Raw genomic sequence first — 27500 nt, 5'->3', positions numbered from 1 at the left:
GGACTGCTTACGAAACATGTCGACTAGGTAGTAAGCTAATGCTCTACCACACAACCCCTTCTTAATGTTCCCAGCTAGAGAAGCTAATAAATCTGTTTTTTTCTACTAAGCCAGGGAATTTTTAACTTTTTTCAACTTTTTTTCACTTTTTCACACCCACTAGTGTTAGGTCCCTACACTTTCACTGATACCCATGCACCGACACATAGCCTCTGTCACAATTTAAGTGCTCCCGCGTAGTTCGTTTGGTCGTAGCACGCCCCGTCCCGTTATAGGGGCGGGAAGACCCCTATGATGAAGCATGACACTAACGGTTTTTTGGTGTGTGAGGGGTATTTTAACAAGCACATTGTGCTCCCATCTTTCCATCTTTAAGAGAGAGCCTAGTACCACTTATAAGAATATTAAAAATAAAAAAACTATAACCTTTTCACTTTTTTTGATAGAATCCTTTTGGTTATATATATGTAGCCGGATACCCAAGTATTGCACCACCTCTGTGGTCCATTGCAGGGGGTTTTCCGGCTCGAATCGGACCGTAGCTGAGGTGAGGGGAACATCATGGACTTGTTCCAGTTGACTTTTATACATGATAGGGAACTAAAAATGACCACCTCGCAAAGAACCAGAGAGAGATTGGTCTCAGGGTCTCTAACATAGATAAGCGTGTCATCTGCATATGTAGAGACAATTAAACGGTAGTTTGGAAAACGTATACCCCTCTGCCTGTGATATTCCCGTAGGGCACAAGCTAGGGGTTCTGCTGCCACGGCATACAATATTGGTGATAGGGGGCAACACTGTCTCATACCTCTGCAAACCCTATGGGATCAGTGACTGGGGATCCAATCCAGATACGTGCCGTGGGGTAGAGTAGAGCGTCGCAAGAAGCTGTAAGAAAACCGCTCCTACTCCCATGCGGCCAAGGACCTGTCTCATGAAGGACCACTCGACCGAGTCGAAGACCTTTTCCATGTCCAGAAAGACCGCAAAAGCAGGGACCTCTGGATGTGTATGTTGTAGAGCAGCAAAAACGGTTCGTAAATTATGTTAAGTTCCTGCTAGGTACAAAGCCAGCCTGCTCCGGTGCCACCAAAGTAGTGACAAGTGGGGCTAGATGGTTGGCGAGCAGTTTCGCGAAGATTTTTGCATCCACGTGACAAAGAGACAAAGTCTATATTAGACACACTCCTCCAGAGGCTTCCCAGGCTTGAGTGTAGCTACCAGAATCACTTCTTGCATAGTCGGGGGCATCGTTCCTGAGGTGCATATGTCTCCGAACAGTGTGAGTAAGTGTGGGATAAGGAGGTCCTGGAATGCCTTATAGAAGGCAACCGTAAGACCGTCACTCCCTGGCGCCCTCCCAGCTCTCATATCTGAGAGGGCTAGGACTACTTCTTTCCGCTCAATCAGGCACATCAGGAATTCACGGTGCAAGTTAGAGAGCCATGGAAGTTTAATATGTGTCAAGTAGTCTAGTATAGGATCGTCAGGGCAGCGGCCGCTTGAGGAATAGAGATCCGCATAATACGTTCAAAACTGCTCCGCCGCCTGGGTCTCTGTGAGCGGGGGGTCTCCCGGCTGCGGTCTGATGTCCAGTATTGTAGTCCTGTACATGCACTGCTTAATAATTTGAGCGAGAGCGGTCCCCGGATGCTCACCCTCACCATATGTTTGGGGGGTGGCATATTTTCCAAGGTGTTTTATTTCTGCGTCGGCCTCCTCATGGTAGTCCCGGAGTGTCTGTGCTATTCCTAGAGTGAGTTCCTCGTGGGCCTTCAATTTACGTTCCAGAGTCGTCAGCCTGTTGTGTATTGATTTAAGGACCCCAGGGTGCTTGGAAATTGTTACCTTCCTGATATAAACCTTGAAAGCCTACCAGACAGTTTGGAAGGAGTCCACAGACCCCACGTTTACCTCAAAAAATGTCTAAATGGACATGCAAGTTCCTCCTTAAAAACAGTATTTAGGAGGGGGTATGGCGGGAAAAGCCATAAAAACGGGGGTATTCGTTTCTTAGGAGAAGCAAGTGTCAGTAGTAGTGGCGAATGATCAGAGTAGGCACCTGAAAGGATCATGCATGTGCGTATATGTTGGTATAGATGTCGTGAAGCAAACCAATAGTCTATTCTAGTGTGCACATTGTGATGCGCAGAGTAATGTGCATATCTTCCTGGGCTAGTGTGTCTGTGCCGCCATACACCGCACACATCCAACCGTATCAGGGATGTCTCCACCACCCCGGCAGACGCCGAGGGGCGTCTGTCCAGGCCGTCCGATCAATCTAGGGCTGGGTTCCTGAAAAAAATTAAAATCCCCTCCCCACAAGATATGTTACTGGGCGTATAATTTGGTCAAAGTCGTCAAGTCGGTATAGAAGTCTGGATGGTCAAAATTAGGGCCTAGACATTTAAAAGCAAAAGCTCCAGCCCCTTCCCACAGCATTTGGATAAGACAAATCTACCCTCTCTGTCTGTTTCCAAGGGTGTCAGCGTGATCACCAACTTTGGATTTACCCACGTCAAGACCCCCCTTGCATGAGAAGTAAAGCCTGCAGTGTGTATATTGCCCAACAGCCCTTTAGCACGTAAAATGGGGCTAGCCGGGCATAGATGAGTCTCCTGCAGGAGGGCCACGTCAACGTTGTGTCTGTAAAGGTAGCTCAGAATTTTACGGAACTTCGGATGGTCATTAAGTCCGCGTACATTCCCAAGTGAGCAGGTCCATCGAGTCAGGGATGCTGACATGGTCAGCCGTCGGTGTATTTGTCATATGGGAATATGTAGTTAAGAGGTAGCAAGGGTAGTCTCGTCAGGGCTATGTCATGCCAAAACCGTACATCATGAAACGATACAATAAGGAGGTGGTGCGTTTTTCTTGCTGGTTTGATGCTTTGGGGAACAGCAGTTCCCCCAAGCAGGTCGTGAAGTCTTCAGGGGCGCACTCACCAGGATCAGGTCCGGTGTCGTGGCGACAGCTGCAGCAGAGCGGCCTCCGCTCACTTCAAATCCCCGGCTCTCAAGTTGTTGTAGGGCCACCCATTCGCTCCTTCCAGGCGGCCGGCCCCGCCTCCCCACGGCCGCTAGGGATGTGGCAGACTGGCAAACGCAGGCAACAGCAGCAACGACTCCGAGGTGCCAGACCAGCCTCACCGCCGCAGGGACTCCGCAGCGGGATTCTGGGAAGGACCGAACACCACCTCCCCGGGAGGGGAGTGAAAAGGAGATCGCCACACTACAGCATCACAGCTGGCTCAGCTCTGCTCCAACACCCGGGGCCTAGGCAGTCCGGTAACAGCTACAGGCTGTAGCCACACTTAGGGGGCAGGTAGGCAAGCCGTTCTTCTCCCAATTCGCTCTGCGTTGCTCCAGGGGGCCCGAAGCACCGCTTCATGGTGTAAGTAGCACAAAGATGCAGGATATTGGGTGGATAGTGTGGCGGAATATCGGAGCTCAAGCGGTCATCTTGGTCGTAAGCTAGCTCCTCCCCCTTTTATTGTCTTTTTACTTTATTACTGTTTGAAGGGCTGAATAAATACTTTACACATTGCCTCGAAGTTAAGCCTGACTACTCTGTGCCAAGCTACCAGAAGCTTTTATTTTTTATTTATTGAGTTTTTATTAAACCAGTACAACAAGGAATACAGAGCGTACTCATGCATATCAAATCCGGTTTCCATGTTAATATATAATCACGCCCCAGTAAATGGTGAAGAGAAAAAAGACATACCAAAATAAAAAATAAAAACACACAACCCCCAACAAAAAAGAAGTGAACAGTTCAGCATCATAAACGCATGTAGTAACTAAATAGAGCATTGTGACAGATACCATATTATTGACAAAAACAGACTGCTAAGGTGGAATATCAGGCTAGACAGCATCAAACGGCTACAGTTGACCATGAGTGTCCTCGCAACCCCAGACCACATCTCAACCACCTGCCCCACAACATACTTCACACCACCTCATGTGCTGTGCCCCTAAGATTCAACTGCTTCTCCAGTCATGTGTGTCTGAGTTTTAACCCAAACTTGAAAGGGACCCCAAATATCGCGGGGTCTAGATGCCATCGGCATCAGCTCCCAGAACGTATTGAGCTGCTCCTGGCAGTGTGTAATGTCAGCAACCCAGGCATTTGTCTGTGGAACTCCCGCCCTCCCCCAAGACATGGCCACCGTTCTCTTCGCCAGCAGAAGCTGCATCGCCAGTCGGCGGCGAGTCTCCACAGGGGTGTCCATCATATATCCTAAGATACCCAACAGGGTCGTCGACTCCAGACCAATGTCTAGCATCTTAATAATTATTGCAAAAATATCCTCCCAGTACTTTACCAGTTTGGGACAGTGCCAAGCCATGTGTAAAAAGGGGGCCTATGGCGCATTACATCGCTAACATTTGGCATCTTCCCGGAGGCCCATGCTTAGTAGTTGTACGGGGGTCCTATATACCAATGCAGGAATTTAAAGAGGATTAATCAAAGCTTTTAATTTGGGGAAAGCATTTCCAACTGCCGGCAGCAAAAGTTCCATTGGTCGTCAGTCAGCGGAAAAGGTAAGTCTTCATTCCAGCCCTCCACAGACTTTTGTATGGCTACGGGATAAGACAATTGCATGGCATTGTACAGGCGTGTGATTAGTCTATGCTGAGATATATGCATCAGTGTCTCCTCTTGCGCGGTTAGTGAAGGTGGAGGCGCAGGGAAGGAGCCATGCATCTTGCGACAAGTAGTGCGAATCTTATAGTAGAGAAGCAGGTCAGAAAAGTATGAGGAACCCACCCCCACCTTGCCTGGATGGGGGATAACAATTCCCCAGGGTATAAATCTGCAAAGGTCTTCCACCCCAACCTTTCAGCTCACATTACCTCCCCACGACTCGCCAGCCCCTTCATCTGAGGAGTATATGCCAAGAGGCGGAAACAGGTCATGTTTAGTTCAAATGCGTAAATTGTCCCATTCCCTTTGTAGCGTTTTGGTGGTATCTATTTAGTTTTGTGGTCTTTTAAATTTGGAAAACACTGCCACGTTTAGGGGCACTGACGCGGATTTGTCCATTTCAATAGCTATGTAGGGTTGAAATGGGGTAGGAAATATCCACTGATGCAGGAACTGAGCCTGCGCACAGTAGGCATACAGGGAAATATCCGGCGCTCCCATTCCACCCTGACTTAGAGGAATAAAAAGGAACTCCCAGGAGATGCGTGCTATTTACCAGCCCATACCAAATTAATCATCAGGGATCTAAGTTTTTGAAAGAATGCCTGGGTAAGAATAATGGGAAGATTGACAAATAGATATAAAACTATGGGCATCACAACCATCTTAGCTATGGCTAGTCTGCCTGCTAAAGAGAGAGGCAACCATGCCCAAATGTCTATTTTACCCTCAAGCCAGCTCACTGCGCGTCCGAAGTTCATCTCCCACAACTCCTGCACATCTCGACTCAGCCAAATTCCCAGATGTTTGACCGGGCCTTCCGCCCATTTGAGCATATAGTCCAGCAGGAACGGAATCGTACCCTCCGTTAGAGGAAAGATAGGCGACTTTGACCAGTTTATCTGGATACCTGGGAGTCCCCCAAATCTGGTCAATTCACAGGGCAAAGGAAGGATATTATTCATGGGGACATAGAGCGTGATATCATCCGCATAGAGAGAGATAGTCAGGCCCCTAGTCAAAAACCCCACACCTCTATTGGCGGGGTGTTGCTGGATTTGAGCCACCAGCGGCTCCATTGCAATGGCAAAGAGGAATGGGGAGAGAGGGCAGCTCTGTCTTGTGCCACTTGTTATAGGAAACTTTTCTGAGATGAGACCGTTGACCTTAAGCCAGGCTGAGCGATTTGAATAGAGATGCCTGATTTGAGCCATGAATGCCACGCTGCGTCCCTTACGAGTCAAGACACCGAAGATATAAGGCCATTCTAGCAAGTCAAATACCTTAGTTGCATCTAATAGAACCACTGCTGTGGTGGCCTGGGTGTCCAGTTAATTAATGAGTGCATTAAGGGGAGAAGTGGCTGTAGCCTCTGGGCGATTGAGTTAGCCAAAATCTTATCATCTAAATTAATTAGGAATAACGGGCGGAAGTAGTCCCGGCTTGTTGGATCGTTGTCAGGTTTCAGTAAAGTCAGAATTACCGCCTCACTCATTGAAGGCTGGAAGGAGGCCAGTTTCCAATGAAACTAGATAGACCTCCATCAGTTGCCGTCCAATAGGTCACTGTATGCCTTGTAGAATGAGGCTGGTAGGCCAACCAGACCCAGCGCTTTGTTATTTGGGAGGCTTTTTATTACTTGCTTGATATCCTCAACATTGTAGGGTTTATCCAAATACTCCCTGTGTGCCCTGCTAAGCCAGAGCAGCTCTAATGAATCAAGGTAGGTATGCAGTCCTTTTTGTGAAGTGGGAATTGTGGATGTGTAAACTTGGTGTATAATTCAACTATTTTGTATTTATTTTTATTTATTTTAGGAGTTTTATATAGCGTTAGCTGGACCCGAGGGTATCAGAGTGCTTCACAACATGTACAATTATGAGCAAATATACAATACAAATATTATGATAGAACATGAGTGTTCGCGCTGGGTATAGATCAGACAAAGGAGCGAACGAGCAAAGGAGCGAGTAGGGTGTCGATCAATCAAGACGAGTATCCAAGAGGTTTCTTTGTTTAAACAGGACGGGTGACCAAGAAGGGTCGGTATGTGTTGTGAGGCACGGATTGGGTGCCCCTCTTCGTCATTGAATTCAGTGACAATATTGGCGGTTCTCGGAGGGTGGAGCATGCCCGCCAGTGTTCTGCCCGATCTATCACCCTCTTCATATCTCCTAGCTGTGCTATATTTCCCCATAAATTTTACTTCTCTGTTTGCTTCATCTGTATATTCAGACAGCAGCTCTCTTAATAATGCCAGGTGTCCCCCATTGCCTGAATTGAAAAAGTCCTTCTCTGTGTCTTCAAGTTGAGAGTCTAGAGTGTGGAGCCGCTGTCTGATGGACTTCAAAATACCGGACTGCTTAGCAATACAGCAGCCATGTATGACCACCTTAAATGCGTCCAAGAGTGTTCCAGCCGATTCAACTGATCATTCATTGTCAGAGAAATAATCACTTATGTCCTGCCTAATCTCCTCTAGGATGACTTGATCCAGTAAAGCCGTAGTGGGAAGTCTCCAAGTGAAGGAGCGCCGATAAGGCACAAGAAGGTCCAACTGTAAAAAGCATAGGGGTGATCAGAGAGAGTCCATGACAAAAGGGAAACCTCCGAGGTCCAAGCCACCACGTCTCGAGAGACTACCCAGAAGTCAAGCTACGAGAAGCTTGAGCACAGGATAATTTGGGGTTTTCTTTAGACTTCACCCCGACAAGGATCGTGGTTCCTGCTTGAGCAGGGTTTCACCCGCCTCCAGCAGTAACCCATTCACTTACACAGGTATTCAGAGGTGAGGATTTGGACTTGTGGCTGTGCAGTAATCTAAATTCTTTCAAGAACCATCTGAACATGAATTTATTCTATTTATGAAGCAGAAAATTATTGTTTCAAATGCCTGGAAGGTTTCTGATCCTATGTGGGTCACTAATGTTTTCAGTTGCACATCACATTTTTAGGTAGAAACTGACAAGTTATTACTTTTGAAATGCTCTAAATGAAAACATGGACATGTATTAGGGTACAGCCCATTCTATAGTGGTCAGTTAAAGGAGGTCTGGATGAGCATAGAAAGTGGGAGAGTCACACGTTGAATGCCACTTAGATACTCTACAAATACAAAATTGCTTACACTTTGACTCTGTCCACAGTAAGCTCAGCCTGCTCTAAGAATTGTGAAAAACCTTTTCCTAAAACGCATCACAATTAGACCTCATATGTAGCTATTGTCTAACTTATATATAGATAGAAAAAGGACAATCGCTGAATAAGAAAGTAATACATGTACTGAAACATGCCTGGTTTTGAAGACTTTGAAATTATTATCTAATAAATGGAAATGTGCTTGAGTGCAGCAAGCTACAAAGTGCTGTATAAGGAAGAAGATATGGTTCAAACCGTTTTGGAATCTAATATCAGTATTATGAATTTTAAAACTGTGTGTTTATCTTAACTCTCTTGCTCTGTTCAATATAATTCATGTTAGAGTGTTTATGTGTTTTACTATGAGAAACGTGGTTGAAATTTTAGCAAGTGGCGAATACACAGTGTCATTAAATAATGGAGTGTGTTGACAAATGAATCTCACAAATGTATTGCCTCATATAGATTTTGGCAGTGGGTGCCTTGTCATAAATGGTAGAACTCCAGTCAAGACAAACTCTTGGTTTATCTGCCTCATTTAGAGGTCGGAGAGGAGCCAGGTTAATGCGGCAGAGCTCCTCTGGCTTCATCAGAGAAACTGTTGACCTACACCCTATCTGACACAGGGACAATAGTTCAACATACATTACAAGGACCATCCTATTTAAGGTGATCCTTTCAATACACATTTTGCCTGTTCAGGACTGATAGTAAAATCTTGGCAGTCCAGCATAAGGCGTCATACACAAGGGGAGAGAGCTGACAAAAGAAACTGGTTGTATCCACCCTGTACTAAATTGTAAACACACAAAAAAGACCAGGTAAGTTTATTTTTTTATAATGTGGTGGTTATCATTAGTAAAATCAAAAGAAATTTTGGAGTAGATCCCTCACCCACAATTTGTCATGACATGCTTCATCATAGATGAAGATCCACACCACAGAAGTGAATACCACTGTGACAGACTCAACCGGTACTGGAGTTCCTATATAAATAACAACTGGATAATAGCAGCAATCCTGATGAATAAACATATCTTAGTGTATAACTGAGGAATTTCCCTTCTCTTTTAGTTATTGAGTACCCTAGATATGGCTAAAAACAAAACATCAAGGGTGTCTGATGGTTTATAATGACTAATTCACCCTTACAATGGTACCAACATGTTTCGGCCTTTCTTCAAAAGCTCATACGGGTCTGAGGCCATTGTCAGGGCAGTGTGCATCCCTGTCTAGCTACTCAATCACGTCATGCAGCCAATTTAATGCCTAATACTCTCACCTATGTGTAGTCTCCCCTTGAAGAAGAAATCCTAACTTTAGGGTGTTTCTGAAAGTCTACCGGCAGATCAGGGAGACACTTCCCTGTAGTCACACATTCGTCAAGATGGATGTGTCTGCATATTCACCTAGGATAGGACCCGTTTGCCAGCCACTGTATCTTCTCTTGCTAATGTATTTCTTATTAGCAAGAGTGAATCCATAGTTTCGATAAAGGTACCGTATTTAAGAACCACAATGACACACATACCAGTGACATTGAACATAGACTACAGTGGCACAAACAAGCAAACAACATGACAAAAGACCACAATGGCACCTCTAACCAGTGACATACAAAAATAGTCACAATAGCGTAAAAACAGCAACACAGATGAAGAACTACAGTGGCACATACATTTAGCAACATTGAATAAGGACTGCAAGAGCAGATACATCCACCAATACAGAAGAACAAGTACAGTGGCAAATTCAACCAGCAACATCAAAGAAGACCCACAATGGCACATACAATCACATACAATCAGCAACATAGAAGAAGGACCACGATTACATAGGCAATCTTTTTGTGGGGCACACTCACAATGAAAAGAAACCGTCCAATCTGTCCTCAGGAATGAAGTGGGAGCCTGAGTAAAGTAATGAAACAGCTAATCAAGAAAAAGTTTATAAATGCTGGATTATATTTGTCAAGTGCTATTTTTTTTTAAAGAAAAACTTTTTTTATGTATCTTTTTTCTATCCCATAATAAAAAATATTTTCTTTAAAAATAGCAAAACACATAATATAGAGCTTTTACATACTTACTTTTCATATCATACTTAAAGTAAGAAGTTTCTTATAATGCAGAACGTGTTGCGTTTAGAGGAAGGCACCTTGTTTTCAAGATGGCTTCCGCATTCATCAAATAGTGCCTTCCACATAATGTAAACAATGGATCACATCCATTGCAAAGGACACACCATGTAGGAGGTGGGATGATAGGCCAAACAGCCAATAGCTTTCAGTGAAAGATGTTTACTACTCTGAAGCTCAATGTATTTAGGCCCTATTTGCTGAAAAGCCTGCATGAGCAAAATTGAGAGGTACCCTCAAAAAGTCCATTATGAAAAGAAGCTAGAAGATTAAGTATTCTTTTTAGGAATAAAAAAAATGCTGCACAGTAGATGCGTCTGATAACGGGCTAGTACTTTTGTTGTAAATTTAAGAAAACGTATGTGAATATTTTTACTCTGTGAACAAAGGATGCCATACATTAAAAAAATTATAATTATGACAGCAAAGGCAAATAAATTTGGAAGTGCAAATAGTGAATGGCATAGTGTCCCCATAGCAAACAAAAAAAACATAAATTAAAATGTAAGCATCTCAGCAAAGTAAAAGCATCAAATAACTCCCTGGTTCTCAGGGCACATCTGTAGTGCATCAAAAGAAATAATTAATAGCCCATCACCAAAACCTAATGGAACAATATTACCATCTTTGAACTACTACAGGCTCGATGGAACGTCCACCTGAACAATGGCAAAGAATGAAAAATATATGCATGGGCTGATCCAAATCCAACTCCCTCTATATGTAATTTTATTATACGTCTTGAAAGTATTGATAACATGGGGACCCAAAGAGCAAAATCTGTAAGCTAAACCAAAAAAAGGGAGAGATGCTATCACAACAGCATCTCTCAAAATGCTATGTTTATTTGAAAAATGCACTACAGTTACTTGAACATTTCACAATTTTATAGCATGTGGTCCTGCAGAGTGCTAATTGGTTAGACTTAACATGGATGCTTTCATGCCATTTTAAAATATTCTCTCCCTATACTTCAACCTGTAACAGTGTAACTAAGTGCTGACATCCTCCTATTCAGCAGTCTATTGGACCCAGCAGTAACTATTGGTGAACTTGTAACTCTGCATTGGGATTCGTATAAACTATTCTCACAGGTTGGAGGACTAGAACAAGTGGACAGGTTGGCCTGTCCAGAAAACAAGCAGTATAGATGTCTCATGTTTTCTTTGGAATGTACAAGACTATGGACTTGTCACCTCATATGGGTGTAATTGTCTACTACAGCAAAGAGGAAACATGCAACACTTTGAGTTGTATGTTTTCACCCTAAGGAATTAGACAGAAAATAGTTTGGATGTAATTCTCTGGTACTCAATTGCATTGGAGTATAGAGCACGTTTACCATAAAGTCTCTCTGTTCCTCACTTGCCTTAAGCTGATATATTGCATGTGACTTAACAGGTGGAACACTCAATCATGTGAGAATTCCCAAAGCCCACTCTGATGTTATAGATGGGTATGTGTCTCAAACAGGAAAGTTTACACTTGGTTAGTTAGTAGGCATTCTAATTCTACCAATAACAGCGTATATTTTTTCCTATATAAAACAGTCTTATTTCCTTGAAACTTTTGCAGCACATCTAGCCATTTTTCCAGCAGAACAGATACTAACTAGACCAGCCGCGGCCGGTAGTGGGAGTACCGGCCGGGCAGTGACGTGGGGAGAGGGAGGGGCAGGGTGGGGGGTAGTAATGTATGGATTACAGACTTTTAACAGGTAAGTAAACATAAAAAAAATAAAACCAATTTCGTTGCTTGCACTGCATCACCAAATGCGATGCAGGGCGCGCACTGAAATTCGTTTTATTTATTTTTATGTTTACTTACCTGTTAAAGTCTGTAATCCATACATTACTACACCCCACCCTGGCCCTCCCCCTCCCCACGTCACCACCCGGCCGGTATGCCCACTACCGGCCACGGCTGAACTAGACCCTGGTGAAATTTGAATTAGGTAGCAAAATTCACAAAATCATTGAAATTCATTAATGATATTCATTCAATTTCTCAAAATCATGCATTGCGTTACTTTGCAAATATTTTTAGCTCCCATTTCCCATTGAAAAGGGTAAGTGATTGGCTCGCACAGAGATTGTCTCACTGAGAGTAAATTTATACTCAATCCAGTCCCCTGGCATTAATTCACAAGACTTTTTAACACAAGGTATGCACGGGTATAAAACAAAAAAAGTGGCACAAGATACTGGTAAATCATATTTCACTATTTTGTGAATTTTTCATGGAATTTAGGGAAATTTTGCAAGAAAAATTTATGTGATATTTCCCAGTCTACCTACTTGCCAAGTGCACATGCAGGACTGGATAATACTTCCATTGATGGTGTGCCTGCCAGAAATGGTGGAGCCTTCTTATTGTTGGAGCTGTGGGGCTGTCTGCTTTGTCAGCCTCAGGGCCTGAAGGCCTTAACAATAGTGTGTGTTTTCTGTAGTATGTTGTAAACAGAGAGGAAATTAATAAATCTCCATTTCACCTCTGAGGATATCATTTCAGAAAAGCAGGAAGATTCTTGTAGCCCACTGCTGCTATCACCATCCCTTTGCCCACACCAAAGTAAGAGATTTAAGTTAACACCAGGTTGAGGCTATGAAATGAATGAGTGGAATGCAGAGTTCCAAAAGACTTGCATTTCAAGTTCTTTATTGAGTGGTCCACTAAAGTCGATTTCGAAAAATTGAGGCCTTCTTGACTCTGGCTGCAACCATCTGTCACTCAAAAATCTAGACTCTAAGAATCACCATTGAAGAAGGGAAAAGGACTAAGCTACTGCCATGTGGATTTGTAGACATTACATCTTGTTTTGAGTTAAGGAAATGCTTGCCTGTGCTAAGAGATCTATAAAATGTCAGACACCATAATACTGGGCCAAGAGCTTTGTACAGTGCTATGTGTACAGCTGCATCCAGCACCCACCTGCCCTCCTTCTGCTCAACAGTAATAGTAGCAAATGCCACAACACTTTCACTGGCATGAGCCATGTGCAGGAGGGATTGGCCGTAATCATAACTTGCCCACCAAATGCAATGTTTATGACCTAACCATATTTATAGCAATAAGTAACAACCACTAAATGCATAACGTAATTGCATAACAACACATGCTTAAAACGCTAACTATTATTACATTCATAGCCACCTCTTTCCTTGTGTTAAGGGTAATGTGTATGTGAACTTATCTGAAAGATTATTTATAATATTTGTAATTGCATCTGTCACATGAAGGGTGAGGTTATCATCATTACATTTGATGTGCAAATTGTGGTTTACAGGACTGTGGTGTGAGTTATGGAGTGTGGAGCTAACCATAATTTATGAATTTCAGTGAAATTTCAGCTTCAATTTCAAACTATAACTGTACTTTAACTGTGCGTTTTTAAGTGAATTTCTCAGTTTTTATAAACATACCTAAAGTTGTTGTAACTAAAGCTATCCGTAATTGTACATTAACCTTGATTTTTCAGGGAATATATATTCATACACATGCATAAGCATAGTCAATCTGATAAAACACAAAAAGTAGCTTAATGTTCTTACCTTCACTGAAGACAAAATCATTCTTAATGTCAAAGGGCTGGATGCGAACCTCTGATAACAGCAGTGTCACAGCCTTCTGGTGGTCAGTGGAGATCAGTGTGAGAGTTTGCTGAGCTTTACATTCATAGGACCGGCCAACAGGAGTAACCAAGGCAGAGAGATGGTGAGTTGTAGCTGTATACTTGCCCGCTAAAGACAAACCAATCATTAATAAAAGCAAGCTGCTAAATACAATACAATCATTGTAGAGTAGTAGCACTAGAAGAACAAGAATACAAATAATTCAGGCATATATATAAAAAAAGAGTCCAATATCTAATGATTTCTGATTAATTAAATAAAAAGAATAGCTATATTTTACAGGTTAGAGAAAAAATGATTGTCTTGAATATTCCTGGATCTCAAAAGGCTACAATAGGCATTCTAAAATGTTTGTTTGTTTAATGCTGTTAACGGATTTTGAGATCTATTTTCATGTTGTTCACTGGATAGCACCTTTAGAACCAGTGAACAGTGTTATGTTCAATTGTGTAGCAAGAGTATCATTGGGCCTTTGTGCAAAAAAGGAAGATGGATCATGATTTCTATTTAGGGAGCAAAAGAGAGTAAAAATGAAAGTTCACTGGACTCTTCAGGTTCCTGTGTCCCAGTGTCACTGCACCTGCTGCACGATTGATAACTAAGCCCTTGTTATAGATACTGAACTTTAATTTCCATTTACTGTTCTCTTGCTCTTTGGTAGTGTCCCAATAAGCTCTTTTGATATGTATAAATATATATATATATATATATATATATATATATATATATATATATATATATATATATATATATATACAGGGAGGCTGATAGTTTCGTCTATAGGGGCTTTGATAGAGAATCTATTGAGATATGTTGACCATTTTCTATCCCCTTTAGTGTCACAATGATCATCATACACCCGAGACAAGAAGGACTTTTTAATGCAAATTCAGGGGATAAAGTGGGAAACATACTTCATCATGATTACCCTGGATATTTCCAGCTTGTATACGAGTATGAAACATACCGATGGACTGGAGGCAGTGAAATATTTTCTGAAAGAACGTCCTCTAAGGTTCCTTGAACACAATAGCATGTTGATAGAGTTCACCATGTTCTGTCTACATAATAATATTTTCATCTTTCAGGAACAGAGGTGTAGACAAATACGGGGTGCGGCAATGGGCACCTGCTTCACCCCCGGTTTCGCAAATTTAGTCGTGGGTTGATGGGAGAAGCAGGAGGCCTGGCCTGACACCAAGGAAGAATGGGTGGAAGAAATTGTCTGTTGGAGGAGATATATCAATGGTCTCTTCATAATTTGGAGAGGATCCAGGGAATCAGCTGATCGGTATATCTCCTCCCACAATGACAACGAGCTGCACCTACAATTTACCTGGGAATTGAGCACAGAACAAGTGAACTTCCTTGGCTTGAAGATATTTGTAAGAGGCAATGAGATTCACACATCCCTATACAGAAAAGAATCAGCGGGGAACTCAGTTCTACACGGAAGGAGTAGCCATCCAGTTAATTTGATCCATACCATCCCCTATGGGGAATTGCTTCGGATCAAAAGGAACAGCTCTAGTGATGAGGACTAAGCTTTGGCAGCCAAAGAGAGCTTCCAGCGTTTTAGAGAAAGAGGTTACTCAGAAAAAACCTTAAAGAACGCAGAACAGAAAGCAGCAGGCAAGGAGCGACTAGGACTTTTGAGACCAGACAGCACACAGGGAGAAGAACAGAGACCAGAAAATAGGTTTAAAATGATTACCAATTATTCTAGCGTAGCACAAAGAATACAGGCCATCCTATGCAAGATTCGGAGAATTCTAAAGTCTGACACGATAATAGGGAGAGATCTGCCATTGGAACCGAGTTTAACATTCAAGAGATCGAGGTCCATAAGTGACGAATTAGTAGCAAGTCAGAATCAGGCCTACAGAGTATCCATGGCTCGTTTCCCTGCGGGAAATGCAGGGCTTGTTCCACCAGCAGAAGAGTCACCACATATAAAATTGAAGGGGACCATGAGAGAGAAACAGATAACTAAATTCATGACAAGCAGTACCCCGTATGTCGTGTACTGCTTGACTTGTCCATGTAACTTACATAACGTGGGAAGCACAAAGAACCCAGTGAAACTAACGGTATTGGAACACCAAAGAGCCATAACAAGTGTAGACATGAATTACCCAGTTGCACGCCACTTTGTGACCCATCATGATAGCAACAGGCTGCTCTTGTAGTATTTTTGCCTGGACCATGATTCAAAAAACATAAGGGGAGGCAATAGAGAAAAATGTTTGAGAACACTGGAATCGTGCTTCATTATCGATCTCCAAACAAAGTCACAAGGTGGCTTAAATAGTGGGGAAGATATAGCAGTTCATCTGTAGGAAACCGGATCCTTCACTTAGGATGAGGAAGGGACTAGATCAGTGGGATTGGAAGAGCCATGCTTGATCATGATAAATGTATATACTTTTTTTCATTTTAATTTCAATTTATGTTACTTTTTTAAAGGACAGCATATCTGAAATTGATTAATTACATGTTTGATAAACCTTTAAAGGATGTAGTTATGGAGAGTGAGTGACAATATGCCACCGACTCAGGTTGATGAAATTCCCAATCAATTTAATGTATATACATTGTGTTTATGCCATGTCATGTGTCTGCCTATTCAATGCAAGATATCTAGTTTTTGTTCATGAGGTGCATTATTTGTAATGCATTAAGGGATATATGCCATAGAGAAAAGTTGAATATTCAAGACGCTACAAAGTTGGCATGACTTCTGCAATATTAAAACGAAATGAAGGTATAAATCTTTTAATTAATTTTTAGAAGCATGTTTACTGCAATGCTAAATATGCAATGGCTCTTGGTATTCAATGTTGGTGTAACATGCTCTAATATGGCACTCAATTCCTCTGGAGATCGCAATAGTCCCCTTTCCTTTCACCATATGTAACATGTGATACAAGTTGCAATGGTAACAACGCCCGTCAACATTGACGAAGGCCGACGCCGAAATCCATTTGTTTGAAAGTATATTTTCCCAATTAATCCGGAACTGGATTTAACCTAGTGCGAGTGCTGGTCACCATTTACTACGTGTAAGGAGCTGGTCACCATTTACTACGTGTAAGGAGCTAATATACACAGTTTATTAGCAGCACATACATTTGCCCCATGTGCCCCTTCCTTTTTCAAATTAAATACCAGCATGCCCCTGGGACCTGGCCCACCCAGGGGCTAAAGTGGAAACAAATGCGGGAGACTGTGCTTGGGTTTTTTTGGCACAAATGGTGTAAGGCCAACAAGATGGCCTAGAGGCGCACCACTGAAAAACATGCTCTGGCCCCGAAATTGAGATCTGACATCATCCTGCTGGCCCCAAGCCCCTGAACCACTGGAGATGGTGCCTGTCAATGGGGGTACACACTGGGAGGCAGTATTGATGATCCCCTATGTCAAATGGGGATGGCACGCTTTGCTGAGCAGTGGTGATTAGTCTCTACCCACTGTTGGACCCGAGACGCCCAGTGCCCGAGCAGTATCCAGCGCACTGGAGAGAGGCTAAGGTGGCGAACCTGGTGTGGAAGGCAGACAGCGCTGACTCCCCCCACCTGCTTCTGGGGTGCCAACATTGGAGCCTGCCGGAGGTGTGGCCTACCCCGGAACCTCCGACGCCACAACCAGCCATGTAGTGCTGACGGTGAAATCATCTGAGACCCTGTACTCTGCTGCCGAAGTAGGTGGCCGGACTGGGAGTAGCCTCTGAAGCTGTGAACATGGTGCGGTGCTCGGGACTTCCTTCCCCTCATCCCCCTACTTGTAGCGGGACAAATGCAGCAGGCCTGTCCTGGCCTTTGTAAGGAGCCAACAAGGGCTGGGGATGCGTGCCAGCGAGACTCGCAGCTCTCTAGTCCCGCTCTTCGGGAGACTTCAGATGAGATCATTGAGGGGGGGAAGCTAGCTGGCCTCAGCTGCAGGAATAATGAGGAAACGCTGAGACCTGATAATATAAGATGTGTGATCTGAGGTGAGTCCTTCATACAGCAAGAGGATACACTTAAGAGACAATATTGTCAATGTTGGCCATAGAGAGACTGTGAGCCCAAAGCTGTTATTTGGGGAGTAGGGACACCTACTTCCCCACTGTCTACTGGAAGTGAACTGTGTGCCCCCCACTTGTGGGCCAGAGGGGGTGTGAGGTCACCGGGAACTCTGTTGCTACTTTGAAGCTGCTACTCTTGTGCAGTGGCTGGTTAACCTGGTGTAAAGAACTGGAGAAGTCCCAAAACACTCAACTGTTAAGAAGCCCTTTAGTGTATTTCCCTCATAACTCGCAATGCCAACTCAATCCAAAGATATGCAGTATTATACAATTTAAGACATATAATGAACAAATCAAGAATCCTAAAAAACGTGTGTATTGTGTTAAAAATACTGTTTATTACAAATCAATAAAATCAATGTTATATAACATAATTATATTGCCAAATTTCCAAATATAAAGTACAGTCTTTGTTAAAAAATTTTTTTGGGTCTTCTCCAGTTCTTTACTCTTATTCTCCTTGTCCCGAATTGGATTGCAAAGGAGACCTCCCTTACCTTTCACTGGTTAACCTGGGGAACTTAGGGTGGGGAAACTTGGCTCTTGTCTGAAGAGAGAAGAAGTTTCTGAACTAAAGAAAATGGTGACTGCACTTGAATCTCTCTCTACTAGAATGAAGGCTAGGTTGAAAGATGCTGAAGGTCGCTCCCTTAGGTGTAATCTCTTTTTTGTGGGGTTCCCAGAGGACTTTGAGAAGCGTAAACAAGAGGCCTTCCGGTAGGACTGGATTAAGTCAATGTTCCTGGCCGCACAGCTATCCAACTTCGTTGCAGTGGAGTGGGCACACAGGTCGTTGGCCCTGCCACCACAACCTGAACTTCACCCCCCATGACAGTTATGGTTATGTTCCTAAAACATAGCGATCAAGACAAAATCCTACAAGTGGTTCAAAAACAGGGAGACCCGAAGTTTGATAACAATACCATATGCATCTTTCCAGATTACACCAGCGCCGTCCAGTTACAGCGACAATCTTTTTGAGGTGTCAAACAAAAACTGTCTGTCATGTAATTACAGTATAGGTTGTTGTAATCCGCCAAGTTGAAAGTGATCCTGGATGGTCGAACCAATTTCTTTATGACACCAGAGGAAAATGGGATTGGCTGGAGATCCGGAGTGGCGATCGTATGCAGGTTACACCTTTGGTGCGGAGACAGGATGGATCTCAGAGACAGGCAGAGTTGGGGGTTCCACCACGGAAAAGAGACAAGTGCAGATGATGTGCATTCTTAGGTGCAAGAATGATGGTGAGGCCAGGAAGCACCATCACTTTGGAATCACAGAAACAGGAGAAAGCAGAGGCCAGGGCGCTTCTCAAGACAGCCACATTGGCAGATTCCTCGGGTACCATCATAGAGCTGCTGAATAAGCCTGGGAGTTCAACACTGGACACTGAAGTGGTCTGTGATGTGCAGAGCTGTGGCACTTGAGGCATGTGAGTGGGGGCCTGCACCACTATGCCATGGTAAGAGATAAGGGGCATCCATGAATGGGAGTGGGCACTGAAGGAGGCACATTGTAACTTTTGGGGGCACGAACCCTAACAATGTAATGATAGACGCCCGACATGTTGAAGTTCTTGTTTTGCTGTGACAATGGACTTACATCACACAAAACTGGCAGCAATGAGGAAGATTAAGGGTGGTGGCTACTCAGATGGGACATGGATCTAGACTGCCAGATCACACTCCCCCCTCTTTTACTTTTTTTCCCAAACTTTCTGATAATCTTGTGCTCATTCTTCTTTTGACTGTTGTGGTCTTTATGCTAATCTTTTTAGTTTTTTGCATTAGTGGTGAGAATGTAATTGTAAGTGGAAGTAGTGGGACCCTTGGACATACAGCTTACATAGGAATTTTAGTCTATCCATCTTGCTTGTTCGTGTTTTAATCAATGCACTATAACATTTATTTCAAATATTGAGTTGGATGGTGGTAGCTGCAATGTATGGGCAGGAACTAGTTGAGTTTTTAGGTGTTTACCCATGGTGGGTGAAAAAGCAATGTTTGGGAGTTGAGATTTAGATTCTATTCTTTGTGACACATTTGTACATTACATTGTGTGGAGAGTCGGTACGCAGATGAATGTGGGCAGTGAGTGTAACTAGCATTGACTCGGAGTGGCTGATTTAGTATGAATGTTATCATGGAACGTAAGGGGACTAAATTGTTTTGTAAAATCATATAGAACCTACACCTATCCTAGACAGTGTACGTAGTGCATTCCTCCAGGAGACACATCCCCTGGAGACTGAAGCCCAGAAAGTTCATAAAAAGTGGCAAAGGCAGTTGTACTCCTCCTCCTATTCCTCCTATGCCTGTGCAGTGTCTCTATGGATGGCTCTGGGGGTTCTATTCTAGTTGAGAGGGCAGTTAGCAGAGGTGGAAAGACAGTATATACTGCTGCTTAGTATATTAGACAGCCAAGATATGTATGCTTATGCTCCTAACACTGATGATAGAGAATTCTTCTGAATTCTGGAAACAGAGTTACTCCTTTATCCTGAATTACCAATTATATGGGCGGGAGATTTTAATTGTGATCTGGTCTGGCAATTGGACTGCCACCTGCCCCGAATGGGCATGGAATCTTGCATGTGGTCAGAGCTAAGTGAAGTCATGAATAGTCTTCAATTTGTAGATATGTGACTTGAGTTTTATCCTGTGGCACTAGAGTACTCTTGTTATTCCATTCCCCTGCTCATGGAACCCATAGTAGATTGGATCGTTTTCTCCTTCTTAATGAGGCGTTCCTCTATATCATAAAAGTGGCCTACTGTTTCTCTCTGACCATGCTACCCTAATATTGGAATGCGGGGTGAAGAGTCATCGGCCCTGTATCCCTGTGGAGGTTTAAACCGGAGGCACTGGCGGATCCGGAATATGCTATTGAAATGCAGGATACACTCTAGGGTTTTTTCAACATGAATTGGCACACCGAAAACTCGTGCTGTTCCTAATGGAGGGCACTGAAGGTAGTTATCAGGGGTGTGAGTCTTGGTAAAACATATGACATCAAGAGGAAGCTAGAATGGTACCTGGGAGAAAAGGAAGAACAACTTGTGGAATTGCAATGTCAGAGGCAGTTGAGAGCTGGAGAGGCATCACTGACAGAGGTAAATATGATGGTAGCTACCAACATGGATAGGCTGGACTGTCTCATCTTGAAAGATTACAGGCAATGCCTCCATAGAGAAGGCGATATAGCGGGACGAATACTGACTTGGTTACTAAAGAGGGAACGCTCACCATTAATAATTTTTTCCCTTTGCGGACCATATGGTTTGATGGGTACGGGTCAGATGGCTATTACCCGACTACTTCATGATCATCTTGAGGGGTTCTACACTGCTCTGGAACCAGAGGAGACTTCTGGGGTGGAGGAGTTCCTGAATCAGGTGACTGCCTCCCAGTTGACAGCAAACCAGGCTGAGGGCTGAGGGATTTGGGGAGGCCATAACCTTGGAGGAGCGGGGGTAGCTGTTTGTGCCATGCAAGGGGGGAATGTCCAGGTCCTGATGGACTCCCGGTTGAGTAGTAACAGGCTCACTCTGCCACTCTACTCTCAGCCTTTCTGGAGCCCGTTATGGAAGCATATAAGCTGAATGAACTCCCGATGCATATGCGGGAAGCAGTTATAATTATACTTCCAAAGCTGGTCACGGCCTTGTGGAACCAGGATCATACAGACCTCAAGCTGGATCAGGTTATTATACACTTAGTATAGTAGGATCAGTGCAGCTTCAAAGCAGAAAGGAGCACCCGCATAAATTTGTGGCGACTGTCACACGTGATGCATGAAGCCCAGGCTTCTAACTTTGGAGCAGCTCTGATGGACTTGGATATAGAGAAGGTGTTCTAAGCAGGACCTTTGAAAAGTCCTGCGTAGTTTGGGAATGGGGCCAAGTTCTTGTCATGGGTACAGCTATTATATAAATCACCCACCGCAACAGTGCGATTAGGTACAGAGGTGTCTGAGGCCTATTGCACCTAAAGGGGTATGTGACAGGGCTGCCCATTGTTGCCTCTCATGATTGTGCTGGCAATGGAGCCACTGGCAATATATCTCAGGGACCAGCTGCTGGACTGGGGCGCTCCAGAGGGGGACAATAATCAAGCTGTGTCCATGTATGCGGACAACATGTTGATATCTATGAAGGACCATAAATGATCTGTACCTCTTCTAAAGCAGCTGCTGGGGCATTTTGGCAGGGTTGACGGGACTCTGCATCAACCACCACAAGATGGTAATCTATCTTCTGGCATCCCTGATGGAGAGGGATAAAGCAGACCTACCAGAAGTGGGTTTGCCATGGCATTCGGTATCTTGGTCTGCAGATCACTCATGACCAACTTCTCCAATACGAGTTAAATTAGGGCAGGCTACTGGAGGGACTCAGGACCTCTATCCAGTTCTGGAGCACATTGCCCCTATGGGCAGTGTAGCTTTGAGTAAAATTATCTTCCTACCCCACTTCCTCCATCTGATACAAAATTAATTTTGTGTCCTGCCATCTGAGATGTTTCGCCAGATAGGTGAGTCACTTATAAACCTGATATGGGGGGCCAAGAGGTGCAGAGTCCAGCTAGAGATCCTTAAATTGGACCTCTGAGGGGGTGCCCTCGGAATTCGCGATCTATAGCTGGCCTCTTACAGTATGCAGTGATGTGGTGTGATGATGGCCCTGACTGGGAAAAGAATTTGCTTTCTGGATCCACTGGGACTTATGAGCTCCCCTAATTACTGATGAGTGGTAATAGGCTCAAAGCAGAAACTCCATTCAGTTTTACTCAAGTGGCACAAGCAAGTGAAAGGGCCATCAAGAAAGTTACTCTCCCCTTCTCCTGATTTGGTGATTGAGCCCTTTCTTGCATATCCGTCATTGCATGGATGTTGTAGGTTGGATAGAGGGGGGCTGTGGAATGGGGGAGATTTGTTTCTGAACTGCAACTTTATGACCATGTAGGACGTGGAGATGCACTATGGGGTAGATAACAGACAGTTTTTGCAATATTTTAGCATATTGCATACATCCTTTGAAATCTGGACCACTTTCTCTAGGGAACTGGAGTAGTCCCAGATCATACAGGCAATATTGGACCTGATCTCCTTTAAGGGCATTATATTTCGGTTAAACATAGCCCTAAAATCCGATAGATGGATGGATGTTGCCCTAAAGATTGCAGCCGGGGATGGAGAACTAGAGTCTCCTCTTTCAGAGAGAGAATGGAGTAGAGCTCTTGCACAAGTGCGTGAAGTGACTAGTAATGCCCGCTTTAAGCTGGTGCAATAATATTTCCTTTATCAAGCATACCTAACACCAAGTCATTTCCATAGGGTGTACCCTACAAGATCTGCGAGATGCGCTAGAGCGGGGTAACACTTGCAGATTTTTGTCATGTTGCATGGACCCGTATGCAACTACACACATTTTGGAGTAATGTGCTCAAAGAGTTAAGCATGGTGACAAGGGTAGCTATGCAACTCTTAATGTGCCACTGCCTTCTGGGGCTGTTACCTCTTCCCAGGAAGTAGGGAAAGATGAAATATAAATGTTCCCAACTGGGCCTGCTACTGACGAGATGCTGTATAGCCATACATTGGGCTAGTCCTGTACCGCCGGCTCTCACTAAGTGGAGGAATGATTTCTTGGGGTGGGTGGAAAGGGATCGCAAATTCTGGTGCAGCAGGCTGGATACAAACAGGGGGAACCCAGGGAGGAGCTAGGAGACAGAGTGGATTTGGCCATGGTGGAGGGGGTGGATGACACTGCTTCTGGGGAACTAGACTTAGAGACTGTACTATATGGATGAACATCATTTAAGAGTGGGTACTTGCTGGTCCCACATGAACCCAGTATCTCCACTTCTGCATAGCTGTTGAACTGATCATACGCTTAAATATAAAGGACCCGTCTGGTAAAAAAATATGGAACCCTGAATATTGCTTGAATGAGTGATTGATCTGTCCCCACAATTGAGGCCAGGTCTAGGGGGTGGGGTCCCCTGGGCCTAAATCGGACCACATGGTCCCCCTCCCATTATTTATTGATTTATTTAAAATTTGAAAAAAAGGCTGGGCTGGGGTCCCCAGGGGCAAGTTCAGTCTGGGGGGGGGGGGGGGCGTGAACTTCATCCCATTATTTTTTAGGGCCCCCCTCTCTTTTAGTTTATTAAAAATGTTTTCAAAAAGGCTGGATCCTAGTGAATACTCACACACCCACTTATTCACCTACACAGTCACATACACCCACTCATTATCCATACTGCTTCTCAACACAGCCTCTTACTCTCCCATACAAGCTCTCACAACCTCAGTTACATACCCACACAATAACTTGCAAACCCATCCACACATTCATACAAGCACTCACACATCCACTCACTCACCCATACAGCCCTTCACAAAAACACTCACTCTCTAATACAGCCACTCACACGCCAAATCACTGAACCAAACAATAACTCAAACAGCCACTCACTTACTTATACAGCCACTTACACACCAAGTCACTCACTCACTCATACAGCCATTCAGACACTTACTCACTCACCCATACAATCACTACACACCACTTATCCACCCATTGAACCACTCACACTGCCATTCAATGACCCAAACAACCACTGACACAACCACTCACACACCAACAGACCTACTCAGAAAACCACTCACTCACCCATGCAGTCACTCATGCATGCCTTCACTCACTCATACAGTCACTACCCACAAACTGCCACTCAACTCACCATTACAGCCACTGAAAAACCCACAGATTCACCAATATGTAGCAACCCACTCACCCCAAAACTACTCACACACCCACTTATACACCCATACACCACTCACACATCCATACACACAAGGAGAAAAACAGTCACATATCCAATTTCATAATATATTTTAGAAGTGGTATCACTCAGTAGTAGTGCACCTAGTATACTAATTTAACTTTTGTAGTATGTTAATGTATATGTGTAACACCCCTAAAATCTAATAAAATGTTACACTCACGGGACAATGTCATCAGGGATGTGATTTGAGGTGTTACAAAAAGGGGAGGGCCAGAGGGTTTCATCCAGTGTACTTGCCCTATCAAAGAATATGCAAAAAAAGAGGTACGCAGTTCCCCAACATCCAGGCACCCAGAGAGGAGGAGAAATCCTCCTTTCGGAACTAAGGCCCTCACACACCCAGCAAGCTAGGTGTCATGCTTCATCATATGGGTCTGCTTCTTGTCGGGTCTGCACTGCAATACCCGACGGGCATCCATAAAGGGGCTCATCGCCAGAGATCTTTTGTTCCTGCCGTATGGGCACCGTGGGTGTGAGGGACCTAGTGTGAGTGTAGATGTTCTGAAAGTGAAAATAAAACAAGTGGGGAATCCTCAAGAGCAAATTTTATTCTGGGTGGATCCCTACTTGATTAAAAATAGTGAGGAGAGGTGACTAACAAGCTATCAAGGGTCAAGAGGAGCGCTACTCCTTGATGGTCGACATATTTCACGCCGATTAGTCCTAAGGATCTGGTGGCGTTTCTTCAGGACATTGAGAAGTGACTATCTACAGTGAATGGGGTAGGCAGCATGACCCATAACTAAAATATGTGAAAGGATGGTGTGGAGGATATTACCTACCACTGCAAGGATGAATGGGATACTACCCGCTATTTCTGGGACGAACCTGCATGTAAGGATTGTAAAAAACAACTCTCGGTTGTGTATCCAATAGTCGATTGCCCAACAAGGTGCAAGCCGCATTGTAAATCGAAATGGGTGGAGACCCTCTTACAATTTATTAGTAATAGTACTATGTATGCGGTCAGGAGAATTATTATTCAAAAATCAAGAGTAAAAAGTACGAGTAAAAATGCATGAGTAGTAACATACAATTAGAAATAGATCAGGCATCATTTAACAAGTATCGTGGTGAGAAGGTGGTAGCCAGTGTATGCCATTGTTAGTGCTTAGGTGAGGAGTGGTGCAGTAAGCATTCTCAAACTCACCTAGTAAGCTTCAAAATTGTGCCCTATCCGTTACAGCACTATGTAATAGGATGACTGATAATCGTGAGGAAAAAACAGATTGGGGGGGTTATACCTCAGAAAATACTGTATTGACCAAACACAAATAGTGTATTGACCAAACACAAATAGTGAACCTATCTCATTGCAACAGTACTGGGTATAGCAAGTGAACTGGCAGTACGTTAGCATAGTCACTGAACATGCCCCTGGCCATTTTCCTGAACCATGACATTAGGCGCAAGAACAGTGGGAGCAAGAGTCCCACAACGAAAATTCAAATAATTTATGTGGTGCTGCCACTGATCTCGTGTGTGACAGATGCCCGCACATGCCACCGCCCCCGGGCGGGACCCACAAAGATAAGGATCTCTCGCGAGTGCAAGGGGGGCAGGCACAGTCACTATGTACCCAAAAATCCAGTCGCTCACCTGTACTTAGTCGCTGTAGAGTGCTGGCACCTCTTGGGGTTTAGGTAATACTCACCCGCCTCCGCTGGAAGCCGCGCAAGCCACCTATCCCTTCGTCCTGCAACCGGGATGGTGCCAAACGGTCAGAAGTGATTTGTTTTTATGGGCCAAATGGTGCGCGGTTGTGGGCTAGCGGGAAGCTAATCGACCCCAGCTGCTGCCACGGCGTGTCGTGTGACTTGCTCAAGTGTATTGGTGAGCGTAATGCTAGAGTATCGGCCATCTTAGAGTGGTTAAAGGTGAAGGTGTGGATGGAGTTTCCCAAGTTACCTACTGGGGTAAAGATCGCATTATAATAAAACGGTGAACCCGCTTACGGATATAACTTTCATGTTGTTATTATTGTGTCATATCACGTGACCCTTTAGAGTGGTGATGACATGTCTACCATCTTGGAATGGCTGGTGGTTCTAAATAAACTGTTATATCTAGGAAGACCAAAGTTGATTATCAATCTAGGACAAAGAGCCCCAAGGTATTTCATAATTTAGTCCCTGGTGGTCTAGCTCTAGTCGGTGAGCTCATTGTTGCTCTATCTTGAATAGAGCTGACTGGGTAGTGCTTGGGTGTGCCTCCAGAATTAGCCATTCTAAACTCTCCGGGACATGGTTGTGTTCCTAAAGTGTGTGTAGAGTAACAAGGCAACAAATGTTACTTTTATGCTCTGAAATCCTGTTTTTTACTAGCCGCATGGTCATGCCTACATTTTTTTTATCGCAAGGGCAAATCAGTAAGTAAATGCACTGAGATGTATTGCAGTTGGTGTATATCTTCCAAGTGAAAGTATCTGTTAATGTTATCTCCTTAGTGTGTTTAGTTTGAGGACATGCTGCATAAGAGCCACAGGGATAGTGGCCCTGTACCGGAGGGAGGTTCCATAAGGTTCTTTGCGTGCTTGTGTTTGCTAGCTTAGGTCATGTATGTACGAGCATATCTTTTAAGTTGCTCGTGCATTTAAATGCAAACCTTGGTTTGGAGATGTCAAGAGATCCTGTATTGAGGATATTCCAGTGTTTATTTTATAATTTCATTTAGTTGGTTAGAACCTGGTGTGAATGAAGTTACACATGTTAAGATATCACTGGGTTCTTTTTGTTTTACTTCTAGCAATGCCTCTCTGTTGTTATTACTTGCTCTTTTTAATGATTTCTAAATTTGATGAGGAGAATAATGTCTCTCAATCAGGTTCATTGTTAGTGACTCTGCCTCAGTTTTGGAACATTTGACATCACTGCAGTTTCTCCTGATCCAGAGAAATTGCCCAAAAGGCAAGTTATCCCTCAATTCTTGTGGGTGGTGGCTACGGTAAGACAGCAAGCTGTTTCTATCAGTAGGTTTTTTGTACAAGGAAGTTTGAAGGTGACCCCCTTAGATGCTAA

At 43.8% G+C, this 27500-nt stretch overlaps 1 protein-coding gene across 2 annotated transcripts in view; it reads right to left on the bottom strand.

The window, feature by feature from the left end:
- Window positions 1-27500, bottom strand: part of LAMP5 (lysosome associated membrane protein 5) — a 138550-nt gene that overhangs the window by 26367 nt on the left and 84683 nt on the right. The window contains exons 5-6 of one of the 2 annotated variants that reach the window (XM_086927706.1): window positions 13483-13671; window positions 9659-9704 (exon numbers count right to left, since the gene is read on the bottom strand). In XM_086927706.1, the coding sequence (XP_086783832.1) occupies window positions 9659-9704; window positions 13483-13671 (235 nt within the window). The remainder of the gene's footprint in view (window positions 1-9658; window positions 9705-13482; window positions 13672-27500) is intronic. The other variant, XM_086927704.1, reaches the window with a different exon arrangement.

Source organism: Lissotriton vulgaris, chromosome 6 (genome assembly GCF_964263255.1).
Source record: "Lissotriton vulgaris chromosome 6, aLisVul1.2, whole genome shotgun sequence".
Lineage (NCBI taxonomy): Eukaryota > Metazoa > Chordata > Amphibia > Caudata > Salamandridae > Lissotriton > Lissotriton vulgaris.
This window is presented reverse-complemented; position numbering and strand designations above follow the sequence as displayed.